The sequence below is a fragment of the Silene latifolia genome, chromosome 9, assembly GCF_048544455.1.
Source record: "Silene latifolia isolate original U9 population chromosome 9, ASM4854445v1, whole genome shotgun sequence".
NCBI lineage: Eukaryota > Viridiplantae > Streptophyta > Magnoliopsida > Caryophyllales > Caryophyllaceae > Silene > Silene latifolia.
Window position 1 is genome coordinate 167,541,025 of NC_133534.1, and position 21,480 is coordinate 167,562,504.

The 21,480-nt window shown below is 37.5% G+C and overlaps 1 protein-coding gene across 1 annotated transcript; it reads left to right on the top strand.

The window, feature by feature from the left end:
- Positions 1–6,546: 6,546 nt before the first annotated feature.
- LOC141601862 (uncharacterized) lies at positions 6,547–7,476 on the top strand. The gene is made up of 2 exons (XM_074422168.1): positions 6,547–7,114; positions 7,247–7,476. Exons 1-2 carry the CDS (start codon positions 6,547–6,549, stop codon positions 7,474–7,476), a joined length of 798 nt encoding a protein of 265 aa, XP_074278269.1.
- The last annotated feature ends 14,004 nt before the right edge of the window (positions 7,477–21,480 follow it).

Genomic DNA, 21,480 nt, shown 5'->3' on the forward strand with positions numbered 1-21,480 from the left:
TTGCTCTATTAATGAGTTAAATCACACCCCGGAAAACTACTTAGTGAACCTAATCCCTAGACCTTTTAATATTATTGAATTCATCTTATTTACTTTTATTGCAATTAGTTTATAGAAATCAAACAAACACCCTTTAATAAATTGTTATCTTAAGACGAACTTAAATATTAACAAATCAGAATAATTAACTCGCCACCCTGTGGATTCGACCCTTCTTACCACTAGCTACCTATTAGTAGTAATTTAGGAATACTTTGATTAAGGTGATACAACTTTACCCTTATCAAATTTGGCGTCGTTGCCGGGGAGGCAACAATTTTTCTGTTTGTTTTTGTTTATTTTTGTCTTTTGTCTCAGGGAGCATCAGTTCCTTGAGACAGATTGATATTTTTCTTGTTGTTTTCATGTATGCCCAGGTCTAACAGGATGGAGATTGTACCTTTTGATCCCGAGCCAGAGAGGACTTTTTGGTACAGATGAAAATTTCAAGGAGAAATAGATCAAGTAGAAGACTTGAGTATACTTGACAGTGATACAGAACATATATTTGCGTCAGAAGAACCGTCCTATGAAGAGGACACACCTATTTCTGATACCCCAGTCCCCGTTCTTATATTAATAAAGATGCCTACTTTAGCAAGCCAGTCCGAGCCTACTTTGGCTTCTATTCCCAAGGGATTCAAGCTCTTTACTACTGATAAGGGCACTTTTGAGATTCGTCCATCCTACATCAACTTGGTGGAATGAAACTTGTTTGGGGGTGGAGCTAATGAGGATCCTGCCAAGCATATGGAGAAGTTTAATGATTTTTGCTGCTCCATTCCACTGACTACTAGAGTAACTCAAGATCAGGTAAATCAGGTTCTCTTTCCTTTTTCCTTACGAGATGGGGCGGACGAATGGCTCTGTGATCTAGATATGGAGGATCATAGTGTAACTGACTGAAATACTTTCGCTCTTGCATTCTACAAGAGATACTTTCCGCCGTAGAAGACCAACACCTTGAGAAGTCAAATTACCAGCTTCAAACAAAGTCCCACTGAATATTTGAATGAGGCATGGGTTCGCTTCAAGAGGCTAGTTCGTTCAGTCCCCAATCATGGTTTTCAGAAGTGGTTTCCTTGCAACCAGTTTACAACGGGTTGTATGATGATCATCGAGCTCTACTTGATTCTTCAGCTAATGGGAGATTACAGGACAATACCAACGATGATAATGCATGGAAGTTGATTGATCATATAGCTACTCACACTGGTGTGCTGTAACCCCAGAGGCAGTAAGAGAGAGGGTGGATCGGCTAATGTTGTCGCGGCATAGCTGGAGGCCTTAACTGCTCAAATATCCGAATTATAGACATCTCAGTCTTTGGAAAAGCATCAAAAGGTTCATGCCATGGTTCAACAAGAAGTGTCCTATGAAAGATGTGGGATTGATGGCCACAATGCGGTCAAATGTATGAGTACAATTGAATAGGTTCATGCTTTTCAGTCATTTAAGCAAGGTACACCTTATTCTAACTTATTTCCTGAAAGAGGACAAAATGTATTCAAACAACCCCACAACAGAATGCCTTTATTATTCCTCAGAATCGTGGTAATCAACCACAAGGGAATTTTGTTCGACAAAATCAAGGAGGTTTTCAGCAGATGCAACCTCCTCAATAAGCTCCTAGTAATGATATGGCAGAGATGAAAGCTTTGTTGCAACAGAGTTTGCTAATTCAACAAAAGCAAACGGCTCAAATTTATGAACTTATAGCTCATAAAAAGAGGTTGGACACTCAAGTTGCTCAATTGGCGGTTCAAAATCCCTCAAAGCAGCCCGGCAATCTTCCTCCTCAAGGTAAACAAGCACATGAACAAGTTAATGCTATTTCACTGAGGAGCGGTACTACTTATCAAAGTCCGGAGATGCCCAATGATGAAGATGAAGTCCCTTATATGCATCCTAAGGGATTAGGTAATCTGGAGCTAAGTGATGATGAGACGGAAAATTTCAAGGAGAAAACACGAGGCAAGAAAAATGATGAAACAGCGAGGAAACCGCTGTTTACTCGATCGAGTGGTCAGGGACTCGATCGAGTATAATGCCCAGATGTTGTTGATCCTCGTGTTTTAGCTATGGCATTGGAAAAAAATAGGGTACTCGATCGAGTGACCCCAAGACTAGATTGAGTAACCACCCCCCCCCGAGTGGAGGTGATGTTTCGAAAAACCAAGAAAAAGTAAAAGAAGCCGAGCCGATTAAAATTCAACTACCTTTTCCACACCGACAACAAAAATCTAAGCTTGAACAAAAGTTCGGGAGGTTCATGGAGGTAGTGAGGAATCTTCAAGTAAGTGTGCCGTTTACTGAACTGGTAACTCAAGTACCGGCGTATGCTACGTTTTTGAAGGAGATCTTATTAAAGAAGCGGTCTTTTGATGAAGTTGAGATGGTGGCATTCACTCAGGATTGCGCAACCGCATTGTAAGCTAACTCACCACCAAAGTTAAAGGATCCAGGGAGTTTTTCTATTCCTTGTCATATTGGTAGTATAGCCATAGATAAAGCCCTTTGCGATTTAAGGGGCTAGTGTTAGTGTCATGCCGTATTCTGTTTGTCAAAACTTAAATATGGGTCAACTACGTGTTACTAACATGACCTTTTAAATGGCTGATAGATCTCTTAAACGCCCTCTAGGTGTCTTAGAAGATGTGCCAGTTAGAGTAGGGAAATATTTTATTCCAGATAATTTTATTGTAATAGATATGGCTGAAGACTCCCAAGTACCTATTAATCTTTGTAGACCGTTCCTTCACACTGCGGGAGCACTCATAGATGTTAGGGATGGTAGTCTGACACTAAGGGTTGGGGATCATACTATTAAATTTGTTTTTGATAACGCTTTAAATCATTCCCATTCAGTAGCTTCATGTTATATGCTTAATGTTGTTGATCTCCCTATTAATGATTGCCCTGCTTATTGTTTAAACATGAATTCCTGGAGTGAGGAGGTTGATAAGATAGAGAGGTGGATTTATGGAGATGAGCCTCATCCTGAGCCGGTTTATAGCTTTGATGAAGATGTTAATTTGCAAGCTGAGCTGGATGCCTTGGAGGCCGAGATGTTTCGAGAGGAACCCGCCAAAGTTTTTGAGGAAGCTCCTATGATGGATGAAGCACCTCATCTTCTTCCTATAGATGATTACTTGAAAAGCAAAGAGCATACTTGCTCATATTTATATTAGATTCTGAGTTTGATGAGCCGGAACTTTATTCGTTGCTTATTTCATTTGCCTGTACTTTTTATTGGTGCTATTTATGTCTGTGTGTAGCACATGCATTACTTTTTGATTTACTTTTGCGCGCTTTAAGTTGTATTGATTGTTCCTTGAATGGCATTTGTTTTTAAGGGCAAGAATTGCTCGCCAGGTGTGTACTCGATCGAGTATTGCTGAACTCGATCGAGTGTCGTGGATCTTGGCACTGGAACGTAGCCAGATGATGATGGATTTGCGCGGTTGGTCATTTTCCCCTATTTTTGCAGCTGGTTTGGGGGAACTCCTAAGCTTTTACTCGGTATTCTCTTTCCTTGTATCCACTTTTATTGTATTATCTCTAGTTATTTCCCATTCCTTTTGTTAGATGTGTCCTTTAGGTTGCTGGTGGTTTGTTGTGTGATTGTTATGCTGTAGGCGTCACAATGAGGACACTGTGACATCTAGGTTTGAGGGAGGAGTCTTTATTTATGTTGTGTGATTTAATTTCTGTTGTGTGTTGTTAATTATGTTGTGTGCATTTAAAACAAAAATCCTTCAAATTAAAAACAAAATTCAAAATACAAAAACATGTTTTTCCTTTATTTTAGGTCGAGTTTTGGTGAATTAAATAACAGTCATGTTAAATTGCATTGTTTTTGCATTTGAATCTCAAATAGTTGTCCATGTACATTATTTTGACTAGTTATTCATGAAAATAAAGCTCAAACCCGAGTCTTGACCATAACGACATGCCTTATGCTAATTAGATTTAAAAAAAATTATGTTGGTAAACTACTTAAATTCTGAGGTCTAGAGAGTTTCCTAGGCCAGGAACATCAATAAACTGGTCTCGTTGTTATTTAGGCTTGAGTGCGGTTCTCCTTGTGGAATATGTAATATCAAACTGCATAAGTATGACATTAGTTTCATAATTTTTACGCGTTCATATGATGACGTACATGAGGATAGGTGGTTCTTACCGTTCAAATAAGCCTTACATTACCTTTTGTTTAGCCCGCTTGAACCCTTGTAGCCGTTTTGTATCCTACTTTTAATAGCTACAATCCTAAAAGTTGCCTACCTTATCGGGATAGCCGCAGTTGCTTGTTTATCATGTCTATTTTGCTACTATGGTTGGGATTGGGACTATTATTGTCATTTGTGGGTGTAGTAGAATTATTTAGCAATTGTGTTGTATTCCTTATGTTGAAAAAAGAAAGAAAATATAAAGCAAAAGAAAAAGAAAGAGAAAAGAAAAGAAAAGAAATTCGAAAAAGAATAAAAGAAGAAAAATATATGCTTCATTGTCATTTGTTAAGGGAGTAGAAGGTTGGTTACTAGAGTCTAATGCATTATTGGAGAGTAGTTCTTTTGACTCTCATGTGTTGTCAAAGTTGAGATAATTTCTGTACTTGGGATAATTTATGCTTATTGTCATAGATTTGGATTTTGGTTTAGCGCTGCGACTACCGTCTTAGCCTCACATATCTATACGTGCCTTGGCACAAACAACTATTATACCCTTTGCCCATTTGCCACCTTATTGTCTTTGATACATGTACTTTTATCTATGTTGTGAATGCGTATTAGTTGGAGAAATTTCTATCACATTAGATTGCATGCATGTTTCATAAGTCTAGTGAGTGTTCTACTTCTTTCCATCTTCACATATAACTCACCCTTACATACTTATGAGTGCATGAGTGAAATCCGCGAGAATCCGACTAATTTCTCTTGCAAGATCGAAAGGTATTTGGCATTTGTCTATAGTACGGAGACATGAGACTTGAGCTGCATTTTCTATTACCCGTGCCTTTAAATTTTTTTTATTGGTACACCTTGGTTATTGCTTTGTTATAGATATGGATAGCTTGGGATTTGTATATGCATGAACATTAGCTCTGAGTTATTTATTCGCCATTTGTATGATTGCCTTTTGTATTGTGTGATGCTTTGCTTGGGGAAAAGCAAAGAGATGGTTTGGGGAGTTTAATGAGTCATATTTATATACATTTATATGCCTCCTCTTAGTTACTTTTGATATGGTTTTCGTGCTAAATTACATTGTTTATATGCCATTTATATTAGAATGTTGTGTCTTCCGCTTTTTGACGTTTAATGCAGGAATGATGCATTTATGGAGAAAAAGGAATGAAATGAGCACCGCAGAGTGGGCATGAAGGAATACGCGGAGCATGACACGGGAATCTAAAAGAATAAAGGAATAGAAGTGAAGAAGACAACACGAAGAAAAGAGCCGAAACAGGAGAGTACTCGAACAAGTCTGAGTACACTCGATCGAGTGGGTGTGTACTCGATCGAGTGCACCTATACTCGATTGAGTATACATCATGCTGGAAGTTTCTGCGCAATTTCCTTAAGTCAGTTTATCTTTATTATAAATACCTAATTCACGTCATAATTAGTACCTACGCTTGTTTCCGCCTAGAACTCTCTTAAAAACCCTTATAGTTTAGTTTTATTAATATTGTTTCGGATCTAAACACTCTTTAATTACGGTACTTACTAATCTTTCGTTGATTATTATTAATTCAAGTTCTAGTTTATTCAATTGTTCTTTTCTTCATCTTGTTATGCCTTTAATTATGTTGTTCATCAATCTTATTGTTGTTATTCCCTTTATCATGAGTAGCTAATCTTTTAATATAGGGTGAATGGGGATCTAGGTTGTTAGAAGGGGATTATATTAATGAATTGATAGTTAAAATAGCTTCTTTGTTGTTGTTCAGTTATTGTCTAGAATCCAGTTAATTAGTTTCTGCAAGATTGATTAATTAGTATTGCAAACTAGGATTTTCACCGACCGGGTTAAGACTAGTAAAGGCTACAATAACTGAATAGACTGACTTAATGATAGCGACCGCATGTTAAGTTTAGATCTAAAGGGCATATTAGAATCGACCGATCATATGACCTTAAACAACATAAATTGCTCTATCAATGAATTAAATCACACCCCGGATAACTACTTAGTGAACCTAATCCCTAGACCTTTTAATATTATTGAATTCATCTTTTTTACTTTTATTGCAATTAGTTTATAGAAATCAAACAAACACCCTTTAAAAAATTGTTTCCTTAAGACGGACTTAAATATTAACAAATCAGAATAATTAACTCGACACCCTGTGGATTCAACCCTTCTTACCACTAGCTACCTGTTAGTATTAATTTAGGATTTACTTTGATTAAGGTGATACGACTTTACCCTTATCAATTTTTTTGTCCATTTAGGTTTTATGCCACTGGAACAGATAATAGGGAGTTCATTATGATTACGTCAATGAATTTGACTCACAAATGCTCATTTAAAGGTGTCAATAGTAAGGTTTCTTCTGAGTATTTAGCTGAGAAGTACTTTGAGGAGTGGAGGGAAAACCCTGGTTGGGAATTGGATAAGTTTGTGAAAAATATTGCAAAAACTTTGGGGGTCAAAATCAGTTATCACCAGGCTTGGTCAACTAGAGTTAGGGCCAGATTCATGATAAATGGTGATGGTGCTGAAGAATATGGTAGGTTGTGGGAATATGCTAATGCATTGAGGACGTATAATCCAGGTTCCACAGTTATTGTTGTTGTGGATAATGTGGAAAATCCACCCCTTATCTTTAAGAGAATGTATGTGTGCTTTAAGGCTTGCAAAGTTGGATTCTTGGCTGGTTGTAGGCCTTTGATTGGGGTTGATGGTTGCCATCTTAAGGGCTCATACCCAGGAATGATTTTATTTGCTGTGAGTATGGATGCTAACAATAACATATATCATGTGGCATGGGCTGTGGTAGAGGTAGAAAATAACCAAAGTCGGACTTGGTTTTTGACCCTACTCATGGAAAATCTGGAGAAAGTTGATGGTGAAGGATTGACTATTATGTAAGACAGGCAAAAGGTATGTCCCTCATTCTTATATATCCTATACTTTTTCATGTTATTAGCAACTGATACACTTTAACATTTGAACTTATACATTTTATTTGGTGAACAAGGTTTATTGGAGGCTTTGAATAGGGTCACTCCAAAGGCTGAAATTAGATTTTATGTGAGGCATATATGGGCTAATTTTAAGCTTCAGTGGCCTGGTGGATTTTTCAAGGAGTCATTCTGGAAGACAGCAAGAACTACTTCATTGGTTGAGTTTAAAAGGGAGTTAGCTGGAATCAAGTACCTGAATGCTGATGCATATACATACCTGAATGCAATACCACCCAAGCACTAGTCACGACATGCGTGCATTCCCAAGAACCAGCAAGTCCAATCTGTTATTGAATAACATGTATGAGTCCTTTAATGCAGTCTTAAAACCTGCAAGAGATAAGCCTATCATCATTCTAATAAAATGGATAAGAAGATATGTCATGAAGAGACATTATGAGAAAAGGATGGGAATTCAAACCTATGTGGATAGATTGATGCCATTTGTGACAAAGTATTTGAAGTGGGTGGAAAATGAAACAAGATTCTTCTTCTCAATTCCCTCTTTCAGTGGTGAGTTTGAGGTTGATCATAAAGGGAGCAGAAGGTTGTGAACTGGCTTTAAAAACATGTACTTGTAAGAGTTGGCAACTAACAGGCATTCCATGTCCACATGCAACGTTTTGTATAAAAGAGCAAAGAGACGAGGTCATTGACCATGTTGATGAGTTTTATACCAAAGAGACATATCTCAAAGCCTTTCAGCACCCTATAGCAGCCATGCCTGGCTATGAAGACTGGGAGAAAGTTGACCTCACACCCCCTGCACCACCACTATATAAGAAGCTACCTGAAAGGCCTAAACTAAAAAAGAGGAGAAGAGAAGCACGGGAATGGAGCAGTGGACAAACCAAGAGGCTAAAGCAGACTAAGACATGTAGCAAATATGGAATGAATGGCCAAAACATGAAGACCCGTAAGAATCCTCCCATGACAATAGTGAAGGAGAAGGTAGCAGTCACAAGAGGAAAGAGTAAATCAGCTTGGAGTGCTAAGGTGAGAGAGGGGGTGGTAAGAAGGAAGGACAAGAAGGCACATGATGCTGCAGTGGTGCTGTAACATCCCCTTCTTACCCGGCCAAGGTAATTGGGAGATGTTACTATCTCGGTTTCCCGAGGCGGTGAAATCGGAGTTGTAATTAAGAAATAATTAACATAATTAAAGGATTTAGTGGATTACATAACCATAATGAATAAAATAAATAACGATACAACTCATGACTACTATACTATTCTAATGAGATGACACCTGGCTCCAAGTCCAAAGCTCGTCCCACCTCCCACGTGACACCAACTCAACCTGCTCCCCATATGATCGAAAATATCATACGGATCGACACAAGCCACCCTGGAAATAGGTGACAATTACACAGACACACAACACGTCTATTTCAATACTTTAATATGAGATACAACATAGTAAATAAATATGCAACATGCCAAGATTTAAATGAGATATAAATACCATGTCGATACCGGGACACGCCTAGACATACCCATAATCATCGGTGCCAGGGACACGCCCACGACACCACATCTCACCAAAAGGTATCGGGACATGCCCAGACGTACCAGGTCCGTAAGCCAACCGGATCTCCTGCCAAACATCGTGTCTCACCCACACAAGTGTAACACCCCGTACACCAAGGTGCCTTACCGAGGACCACCCCCGTGTATGAAGGTGTTACCATCTCGGTTGCCCGAGGTAGTAGATCAAATAAACAATAAAAGAACATTTATTAAAATAATTTAAGTCTTTACAACATAGGACAGCGTAGCAAAATACAACGTGACAGCTATGATAACTAATAGGCGTATGTGTCATGGACATCTACTCCGGTAGCGTGGTGACTAGATTTCCTTCCAAGCCCGCAAGCAACTAAACCAACTGCACACGTTAAACCAACTGCTCACCATCCCCAAATGGATCACCAAGGTTTTGAAAACACAAGACGGGGTCAGTTTACTGTAAAGCAAAACAAGATAAGTACAAAAGGCAACCAGCTGATCATCATCCACCTCCAAACTCCCGATCTCACATAGTAACCGACTACACACCAAAGTGTGTAGCCCTGCCAGATTACCCATCGCAACAGGTAATCCTCACCGCCAGTGGGGGACCGCAGTCAATCCTTACCTAAGCCCCGCTCATCAGCGAGCGATAACCCTGTTCATTAATGTGCACATCACCTTATGTGGCGGGTTCCACAGAGGGCGAAACTAGGGCGTGAAGCCACTCCCGCAAGTGACTCCACTCAACAACCATCACAACAAGCACACCAACTCGAACGCTCCAACAATGATCTGCAGATAATCAATCGTACACAATACAAACATAATCTTAAATCAATTAACGGTAAACTGAGTAGGGAAACCTTACCTTATCACTAATCCATGAAAATGCATCCAACAATTAGCCAAGCATGACTCCGGGATGCATCCTACAAACAAAAACCATATCCTATTACAAGGCTACCCCAGAAGCCTACTGAAAGACGACAACAAAACAACGACTTACCTAGCGTTTCGAACCGACGACGACAACGATGACATCCTTACTTGCATACTTCATATGTAACCCAATCCCCTTCCATGGTTAGTGTCTAGGCTAGATGAGAGTGTAGGGAAAGGTGGGTGATAGGTGTGAGAGAGATATATATTAGGGTTAGAGAGAAATGGAACCGTCGAAAATGAAATAAGACTCACGAACTTGCGTTTTATAATAACGCGTCAACAACGGCTATACTCGGTCTAGTACTCTCATACTCGACCGAGTAAGCCCTGCTTGGTCGAGTGTTACCACCACTCGGCCGAGTGGTCTTAAACATCTTTTGCAAAAACATTAAAACATGGGTAGATGATCGTATCATTCCGGGTATATATACAATAAATAAAGATTCAATCATAAATCAATACAACCATTGTAACAATCAATCAATCAAATCGATTAAAACCAAAAAGCAATTTTGAAAAATAAAAAATCATAATTTTTAATAAAAAAACCTGAAAGTCTATGAAAACGTCATAATTTGGCTTAAAAATGACGAAAAACACTATTGTAATATCAAAATCTGACACTCGGAAATGATGAACAGTAACATTCCACGAAGAGTGGCCGTGAACAGTACCTTTACGTGAATAGTGTTTCGTGAACAATAATTTTTTTCTTTAATCAAAATTAAAAACTGATTAAACAATTTAATCACCTAATCAAATTAAGGTTTGTTACGTATCTAATCTAATTAGATCCAACAAAATTGGGGATTTTAAGATAGTCTTAAAATAGCCATCTAACAAGAAATTAGGGGCTTTATTAAAATCAATTAAATTAAGATTCTATTTAATCGAATTAGAGGAATACATCATAATATCAAATATTACGGTACAAGTCAACATTTATTATGATACAATCCTTAATTTAATACTCCCTCCGTACCGCACCAAAGGTAACGTAGGGAAAAATGGAGTATTTAAGAAAAAGTGGAAAAAGTAAGGGTAAAGAGGGAATAAATAGGTGGGGGTATGTAATTGAGTGTTTAATTGTGGGTTGGTAGGTGGGGTATGTAGTGGCATTTTGTATAAATATCAAATGGTTATAAGGATAACTTTGTAATGTTGTGGGCCAATTAAGGAATGTTACCTTTGGTGTGGTACGTCCGTTTATAGTAAGTGTTATCTTTGGTGTGGTACGGAGGGAGTATTTAACAACATACAACAGTTGCATTAATTGAACTAATTCAATTTCAAAGCTCCAATCTTTCAATCATAGAACAAACACATGTATAAAACAATTATATATTAAGGAGCAAGCTTTTAATCTAATACTTAACAATACATGTTCGCTCTGATACCACTGAAGGGATCTGTAACGATTTTCAACAGATTTGAATTAGAGAATTCCCAAGATCTCATGCATGTTAAGTATTAAGATTACATAAAGAGGTGATTAGCAAACTTACTTGGATGCGGAAGAATTCCAATAATATGCTAATAATAAGAAGTATAATAAAACCCAAATCAGAGCTCCTTGAATAGTACTCCCTCCAATCCAATCCAAACTACCCACTTGCTTTTGGGTTGTCTTCAAGGCGACACTTTGACCGCATTTTTCTTCCTTTGTATATATTTTTTTTTTTTGCAAAAAATATAATTTATAAAAGATATTTTCATAATACAACTAAATATGTAAATTTTATCGTTCAAAGTTTTATATTTTTCTATGGATTAACTGTCAAACTTTTCAAAGTTTGACCTCCAAAAAGCAAGTGGGTAGTTTGGATTGGATTGGAGGGAGTAATATAATCTGTGAGACCGTCTCACAATAACGCCCCAAGTGTTGCGCCTCTACCTGTATCCATACAATATGCGTATATATGCTAGTACAAATTTAAGGGCAATTTTATTCTTTCTTTCTCTCTTGAGGTTTTGTCTTTCAGAAAAAAAGTTATCTGTAAACATCTCCCCTTATATCTCTATATATAGGGAGTTCAAGGAGAATCCTAGACTATCTAGGATTAGGAAAGTCTAATATAATAATCTTTAATTAATCTTATTACCTTTATAATTAATCTATATTAACTATAATATTGCCCAAAGCACATCTAGTGTGTGACCCTGTAGGACCGACTAAGACTACCCGAATCCTAACTCATTTAGGACTCAAACTATAAGTGACTCCTAGTAGAACATTGTAGCCATATAGAATTAATTGGTTATAAAATATTCTGGAAATATGGGCACACTAACTCCTTCACAACTACCCCATGTCGTACCTCATCCATCGAGTGAACACCGACCTCGTGTTGAGAGACATGCACGAGGCGGCCTATAAACAAGGAGTACGACCCACCCATCGTCCTAGCTTTTAGTCCGAGGACGGAGACACCACTGGAATTTTTAAAGCCTATGGTATCCAACCATCCGATTGGGTTAGCAACATCCCTTTTGGTGTGGGACACTTGTGTGACCCATGGATGGGTGATGCCGAAATCTACTTTGGCAACATCTACCAAGGAGCTGGAAGCAGGGCGTAAACATCCGGGGCGGCGGAAGGCATGGACCACAATGGCGGTTGGGAGGAGGTGGTACGTAGGGGAAAGGATGAAGAGGAAGAAGAATAGGAAGAGGAGGACGATAAGGAGAGGGAGAAAGTGGGAAGTGAAGGCAAAGCGGTGAAGAACCGGTCTGGGTGGGAAAAATGGGTGACGGGCATCGTCAAGAAGAGGAAGCCCTCCGAGTAGTGGTGAAAAAGTGACTCGGAACTCCATGAGACATTTCCTTCTTTATCGTTTGAACTTTGAACAATTTATTTCTTTCTGCTGTAAACCCGGCCATAAGGCCAAAACTAGTAGACGTTGTATGATAGGATGGTGTAGTGATCACCATTGGGACTGAATTGCATGTATACGTGACAGTAGATAAGCTCATATGCCATTAATAACTAAAATAAAGACTGCCCAGTTGTACTTAGTCGAGTGCCCTATCCACTCGACCGAGTAGAGGTCTACCCGACCGAGTGAGCCTCCTCACTCGACTGAGTGGACTGTGGACAGAATCTGGAAACCTCCTGAATTTTTTTTGTACTCGACCAAATAAGCACATACACTCGGCCGAGTGGCACCCATATTCGGCCGAGTAGTGTAGAATTGACCATTGTTTCGAGCTTTTGACTTATTACGAGGTATATGACCTTGATTTTTGGACTATACCGACTTCCTAATAGTCGAACGACCATAGGAACCCTATACGGTAGACTATTATGAATTATTTACGTTTGATTTCATTGCTTATTTGCGTAGTGTGCAAGTGTAATCAGGTTTACAAGTGCTTGAGTGATAGCATAGAGTATATGACAACAATATACGACATGTATGCCTTCCGTGATAGTAGTTGGATAAGTTAAACGATAATGACAAATACATGTTACATGGCAAGTGTTAAACCCATGAACAATATAGTGACAATGATAAATAGGAATGCTAGTACGAAACGATGGCGGTTTGATACTGTATATGAATGATATAATGAGTATAAAGGGTATTTGGGTCTAGTCATGTAGTGTCTACTACGTCGCAAGACCATATGTTAATCATATACATATATAAATCTCACTGTGTAGATTTAGACATAGTTGCCATGAATGACATACGGATATAGTCAAGCGAGTCGGGATCCTTTGTGAGCACAATAGTTTGACATAGGGGTAGGTTACCTGGAAAGTGTCATCTAAGACTAGTGGTGAACTTCAGGACGAAGTTCTCTTTTAGGGGGAGTGCATGTAACAATCGAGAGTCAAAACAAGCATGATATACATGTGAGTACAAGAGAGCGAGTTTTATACGTGTATGGATGTATGCGGAGGACCATCAGAGAGAGAGAGAGAGAGACGAGAGTGATACAGGAATTATAAGAGAAAGTCGGAATTGGTAAGGAGATGAGAGGAGACTCAAGGGAAAGTTAGGAAAGGGGAGTGTGTGGCGAACTTCGGGGACGAAGTTCATTTTTAAGGAGGGAAGACTGTAATACCCGGATATTTTGGGACCCACAAAGGACCTTGGGAGCAAAGAATGATTGTACACTAGACCAAGTGAGATCTAAACTAGACCTAGTAGATTCCCACTGGATCGAGTAGAACATCCAGCGGATCGAGTGGCTAGTACTCGGTCGAGTAAGGCATATACTCGACCGAGTGAGTGACACTCGGTCGAGTGAACCTGTCACTAGATCGAGTGGCACTGTGCAGTACACGATAAATGATATTTCAGGATTACACCTTATCCTATCTAAATCATTTCATGCTCCTTTCTTCTTACTCTAAACTCCCTCCCCTCTCTCTAGATGCTCCATAAATCTCTCTTATGACCTTCAAGCATGGATTTAAGATGGAACATCCCTCCTAATCCCCGATCTACCTTTGTAAGTCGAAATCCCACCTTTCTCCTTTGTCTTGTGTTAATCTCAATTTTGAGGGTTTTACTAGGGGGAGATTAATTAGTGATTAACTTATGTAATATGGGTAATAAGTGACTTGTAATAAAGGGTTTCATATTGTATTATAGTGTAGAATGCATTGTGATAGTGTTATATGATTTGTTTAGGATGAGATGGTTTTATGAGACGGTTTCGTGAGACGGAATTGAGGAGCCCGTGAAGAATGCGAAAAGGTAGGTTTATCCTACTCGGTTTCAATATTTTATGTGCATATTTGTGTGTGTTTCCTCACTATTGTATTTGTGAGTCGATTGGTATACCGTGTTGGTATTTGAGGGATTGTTATTCATAACATGTTGGGATTGAATTCATAATTCGGTCATATGCTTAGTGTTGTATTCCATTTGTCATGTGTGGTTATTGTTGTGTTGTGTTGGAGGTCTTTTGTGGTGGTACTTGGTTATTGAGGAGACGTAAGACGGTTGGGAAACCGTCTTACGCTCGGGTCGCCTCTTGGAACTTCCCACTCAAACAGGGATGTGCACATTAATGGCTTGAGATAGGAGGGACTTGTTGTAATACCCGCCCTGTTTAAGGACCCTTTGACCGATCTTTTGACCATGAAAGACCTAAGAAGGGGATAAGTGAGAGGATAAGAGACTTATGTAGTGTTTACTCGACCTAGTATGGACTACTCGGCTGAGTGGTGGTAACACTCGACCGGGTAAGGCTTACTCGGTCGAGTATGAGAGTACTCGACCGAGTATAGCCGTTGTTGACGCGTTATTATAAAACGCAAGTTCGTGAGTCTTATTTCATTTTCGACGGTTCCATTTCTCTTTAACCCTAATATATATCTCTCTCACCTATCACCCACTTTTCCCTACACTCTCATCTAGCCTAGACATTAACCATGGAAGGGGATTGGGTTACATATGAAGTATGCAAGTAAGGATGTCATCGTTGTCGTAGGTAAGTCGTTGTTTTGTTGTCGTCTTTCAGTACGCTTCTGGGGTAGTCTTGTAATAGGATGTGTTTACCATTTGTAGGATACGTCTCGGAGTCTTGCTTGGCTAATTGTTGGATGCATTTTCATGGATTGGCAATACGGTAGGGTTTCCCTACTCAGTTTACCGTTAATTGATTTAAGATTATATTTGTATTGTGTACGATTGATTATCTGCTGATCATTGTTAGAGCGTTGGAGTTGGTGTGGTTGTTGAGTGGAGTCACTTGCGGGAGTGGCTTCACGCCCTAGTTTCGCCCTGTGTGGAACCCGCCACAGAAGGGGATGTGCACATTAATGAACAGGGTTATCGCTCGTTGATGAGCGGGGCTTAGGTGGGGATTCTCTGCGGTCCCCCACTGGCAGTGAGGATTACCTGTTGCGATGGGTAATCTGGCAAGGCTACACCCTTCGGTATGTAGTCAGTTACTATGTGAGATCGGGAGTTCGGAGGTGGATGACGATCAGCTGGTTGCCTTTTGTACTTATCTTGTTTTATTTTACAGTAAACTAGCCCCGTGTTGTATTTTCAAAACTGTGGTGATCCATTTGGGAATGGTGAGCAGTTGGTTTAACAGGTGCAGTTGATCTAGTTACTTACGGGCTTGGAAGGGGATAAACAGATCACCAAGTACGTGACTTAGTTATGGAACTCTGTTTTATAAGATAATGTATTTATATATGTCTCTAATCAGGGCATAGTGAAAGGGACACGTATGTCTCATAATGATTAGTATGTGAGTTGGTTGATGACTACGTTCCGTAAGTCATGATATTGAGATATTAAAGCAGGCACATGGATACATGTTTGGAATATGTATTAGACTGACCCGTCAAAGAAGTTTGTTAAGGTTTCGCTTAGTGTCAACAAAGTTTCTTTCACCGTTAGGTAATCTTTAGACCTAAGTCTTTGACTATTTTGTACATGTGAAGTTTTAGTTTTGACGTCGTCAAACGTCAACCGTGACTGGTGGCAATAAAGGTAATGGTTGGACTTGTCCTGCAATGTCTGACAGGATGTGGTTAGACAAAATGGGATTTGCTCCTCCTTTGAAAAAGGAGTTTATCATCTTCGGCCTCTCGAAGAGTGTGAGTTGTATAAGTGCATGGCCGTGTCCAGACGAGGTGAAAGTCAGTCGTCTATTATAACAATTCAACACAGAGATTCGAGTAAAGATATAGAGATTTATAGGGATGACAATTGCCCTACCCTATTCTCGTCTGAAGAGATAGAAGCAAAGAGATTATGGTGCCTTATAGGACATAAGTGCAAGTGGGAGACTGAAGGAATTACTGTGCCCATATGTCCAGAATATTGTATAACCGATTAATTCTATGTGGCTACAATGTTCTGCTAGGAGCCGCTTGTAGTCTGAGTCCTAAATGAGTTAGGATTCGGGTAGTCTTAGTCGGTCCTACAGGGTCACACACTAGATGAGATTTGGGTAATATTATAATTAATATAGATTAATTATAAAGGTAATAAGAATAATTAAAGATTATTCTATTAAACTTTCCTAATCCTAGATAGTCTAGGATTCTCCTTGAACTCCTTATATATAGAGATATAAGGGGAGATGTTTAGAGATCAGTTTTTTTCTGAAAGACAAAACCTCAAGAGAGAAAGAAGGAAAAAAATTGCCCTTAAATTTGTACTAACATACATACTCATATTGTGTGGATACCGGTAGAGGCGCAACACTTGGAGCGTTATTGTGAGACGGTCACACAAATTATATTACTATTCAAGGAGTTGCGATTTGGGTTTTATTATACTTCTTATTATTAGCATATTATTGGAATTCTTCCGCATCCAAGTAAGTTTGCTAATCACCCTTTTATGTAATATTAATACTTAACATGCATGAGATCTTGGGAATTCTGTAATTCAAATCTGTTGAAAATCGTTACAGATCCCTTCAAGTTAGAGTCGAAGGTGGGTTAGGTTTGGTTAAAGTTCCCGGCATAAGGTGGAGGCTTCATCGATGTAGGTGATTTGACTCCTATTTACGCACATTTAGTCCTCTAACTAGCCTAGTTTCTATGCTTTTTAGTCTGTATTAGGGTCGTTTCTTGTCTTTAGCTTCCTTTTATACATATTCTATGAGGTTTGGTGCCCTTTGTAGGAGAGGAGCACTAACCTTACCTAAACGGAGTGAAACGGAGCTAAACTGATAACATCCAACGACCAAGCATCAAAGAGGAGACCGACACTAAAGGCCTAAGTTAATAATACAAGTAATTGGGCAATGACAAAGGATCCCCACGACCTATGAAGGACCCCCACGGATTAGGGGGCAGCCAAAAGAAGAAGAAGAAGAGGAAAATCAGCACAGGACGGGCGTCCCAAGACTAGCCCGGGCGTCCTCAAGTTCAGGACGGGTGTCCCCAAGTCAGGACTAGCGTCCCTCAATACAAGATGATTGTCTTCACGAAGGGAGGCCGTGCGTCCCCTTTCCAGGACTTGCATGGAGTTGGACTTCAATTAAGGGGCCTAATAGTCATTTAAGCCCTTAGTTAACATAACCCTTGTACAATTATATATACCCTATTCGTAATAAATTGAGGGTTAAGTTCCCTTAGAGCAGATTAAGCCCTCTTAGATTAGATTAGGAGTAGATTAGTGTTAAATTATTCCACAAATTACACTTTAATCTTTCCTTAATTATTTCTCAAACAATCTTAGATCTAGCTTTGTACTTGAAGAATTCTTGGGTTTGTATTGCGGAATTGACAACTCTCCACCATTAATCAAAGAGTTTCTTCTATTGTTCTTCCATTTCCTTTGTTCATCTCAAGTTATTTACATTTGGATCTTTTGGGTATGTATTTGAAGACTAAGTGACAAGTCTCCATCTTTATTCAAGGATTCTTCTTTATTCATGTTCATCTTTACTTTCCAAGTTGGTAACCTTCTTAATCCCTCTTTATTTACTTGTTAATCTCTTATTTTATTACCTCGCTTAATCATCATGTTCATTTGTGTTGTGATGTTTGACACCATTGCTAACATATTAATGATGATGTGTAGTGAGTAGTCTTCTAGCTAGGGTTAGTGGGGGAATAGGAGAGTAATTATGGGATAAATTTATGCTTAATGAGTTCATATGAATGCTTGCTTGTTGTACTTTCAAGTTATGCACATGTTATGTTTGATGAAATGCTTGATTGACAACCTAGCATGATTCTCTTATCTCTTCAACAAGATTTGTAAGATATAAGCTAACTCAAAGCTTGTTAGACCATGAATTTAGTTGAATAGGGAGAACCAAGTCGATGTAGGTGTTGTAAAGTTTTTGTTGGAATATGTGTCCTCCGACAATAATGCGATCACGACTGTTGATCATGATGATCACATGTTTAAGTCTCATTATAAAGAATACAATTGGGAAGTAATATTTTACTGTCAACTTATCAACATATATCGGTAATGATTGGCTGACTAGAGTTTGACATTACTGTCGTGCGACGGTGGTGATCAGTTGATCCCCTAGGTCATACCTATAGGGCAACACTCTTAATTGATCATTTAATTAATTGTATAACGTTACGAGTTAATTAAATTACTTGAAAAATTGACGGACGATGTTGGAAGTAAAATTTACGTATCTCATTGAAATTTGATTAAATGAGATACGGTCTGAGTAATTGAATTGTAACATTACTCAGATGAAATTATTGTTTAAAGAAACAATTAAATTTGAATGAATTATTATAAATACAATTTATTGTGATTTATAATTGGTAAAATATTTTGGTACAAGTAATTATGAATTACTAAGTTGATTTTTGTATATGACGTATTTTTATTAATACGTTGATTTTTAACATGTTAAAAATACATAACAAATTTATGTTACATATGACATGTGACATATTGACAAATTGACAAAAATAATATGGAATCCATATTATCTAATGTACCGAAATTAAGTGGGGTTTAGGCTAAATATTGTGTTTATATTATAAGTGGTAAACATAATGATTACTTGCTTTAGTAGCCATGCAACCCTAATTTACCTTGTGAAGATAAACAAGTGCATGTATTGGCTCCCTCCACCCCCTTACTCCACCCGATTTTAGAGAGGAAAACCACTTGGTTTTTCCTCTCCTTTTTACCTTATACTCAATAATGTTATTGATTATTATTCATTCATTCATCTCATCAAATAATTTTTAGAGAGATAAAAATTATTTTCTCCTTCCTTCCCTTTCTCCTACCCGGTTTTAGGAGCTAAGACCAAAATTATTTTGGGTCATTTTTCTACAAGATTAATATTGTACTAGTAACTATAATATTAATTTTAATTAAGAGTAAGCTTTGGGTATAAATCCTTGGGAGAGATCCTACACTTGGGTCTTTGTTCATCCAAAAGGAAAGCTCAAGAACAAGAGAGAAAGGTGATCTCTCTTGTGCCCTATAAACCGAAAATCACAATGTAAGAACAATGTTTCTTCCTTATTTTGTTTTAATGTTTGCATGCATAAGATCAATCATTAATTTTATGACAAATTAAATTAAAACATATATGAATATGTAAGTATATAGATCTACTTTTCCTTCAATCGGTATCAAGAGCCATGGTTGTTTGCATGCAAATCGGTTAAAAGTTTTTCCGAGTTATAAGAATAACATATAAAACTTGTATAATTTGTGTTATTATGATATATCACGAAATTAATCCATGCATGATAAAATTTCTGGTCCTAAAATTTTTTAGGATATTTTGGTTAAATTTACGGATTTTTATTGTTCATATTATACAATAATGGCATTTAAATATGATTTTATGAGTAAAAATGTCATTTTCCGTCTAAAATTAGCTATACTTCGAATTTTTCAGTGATTTTAGGATATGTTGTCACATATATTATTTTGAGATAACCTGTAAAGTTTCATAATTTTTGGACATGTTATGCTCGAAAAATGGATTTTTCATTATTAAAATCGTTTTAGGTGAAAAATAGGTTAATATGCGATAAATTTCGAATCTGGTCATAGAAATCTAGTATGATGTCACATGCAATTTTACAAGATGTGTGTAAAATAATGGGCTATAGTGAAGTCTTTTTGCATGATTTATGGATTTTTGAAGAAAAATGGCATGAATAGTGACTTAATTAATGAAAAATTAATAAAACATACTCTATGACTAAAGAAAAACATCATATGTTGCATTTTATTATCTTTTTCAGATCTAAAATTGAAAAGTTAATGAATATAATTTTTCCATGTTTTTATGATTATTTTGTTAAAAACCAATATACCGCAACATTATTTTTCCGAATAAAATTCGAAATTTTTAACCTAAGTTTTTGAACATTATGAGTGTCATGGTATTTTTCCAGAATGTTCATGAGTTTAAATTTCAAATTTTGAATTTATTTGAAATTTTGTGATTTATTTGAAGTTTATAGCTTATTTTTGTAATTTTTAGTCCATTAATGAACAAATTTAGAAATATGAGTTAATTATGGTCAAATAATTAGTGAAGACTAAATTTTGAGTCCTAAGAGGTTAGGGTAATTAACTTATGTATAAATATGAATTTATGTAATTTTTGTGATTATAAAATGTTGAAATCACGCAAATCCGTAAAAACCGAGTAATATACGATATTGGCTAACTAAAGGCGATTTAGCATAAAATTGGGCATGTTCATACATATTATAATGCTGCATTTTCTTTATGATTGTCATAATTTTAATTTATGTAATTTTTGAATTATGTAATTTTTACTTAGTATGGCCTTAGTTTTAATTGGTATTTCCCGAAATGTATGGGAATATCGATTCGGTTGTAATTTTATTGTGATCTCGAATCACCGTTTTGTAATTTAATAGATTTATTTTATTTTATCTTAGTTACAAATGTATAATAGGAAATTATGTAATTTGCTATGTAATTTAATTTATCTCGGAGTTCCCAAAGACGGATTTCTTCAAGATGGCGATACATAAAGACGGTGTTACCTCGAGATGCGTGCCACAACCGAAGTTCAAGGGACCAATGGAGTTGGTTTCCGAATATGTAATAGTGAAATAGTTTTTCTATTTTAGGAAAGGCCATACTAGGATTTATTTATTTTATGCTTGCATTTTATTTTATGTCACATGCATCGCTAAATTGCCATAACTAAAACATGCATCATCTTCTTTCATCGAGTTAATCGACCGTGTCAATTAGAATTATCGTAGTTCACCGCTTTAGTTCACTTAAAACGTGATAGATAATAAATTGACATGACCTCTCGCTAAAACAATTAATTGAGACATAGCCTTACCAAATAGTAGAAACCATGAAAACCTATTT

What these genes read in the sequence shown, in the direction of transcription:
- LOC141601862 (XM_074422168.1), top strand. Translation starts at nt 6,547, where the DNA reads ATGAATTTGACTCACAAATGCTCATTTAAAGGTGTCAATAGTAAGGTT. An exon ending in AAATCTGGAGAAAGTTGATG is followed by an intron (nt 7,115 to 7,246) that starts GTGAAGGATTGA and finishes TTGGTGAACAAG; the next exon opens with GTTTATTGGAGGCTTTGAAT.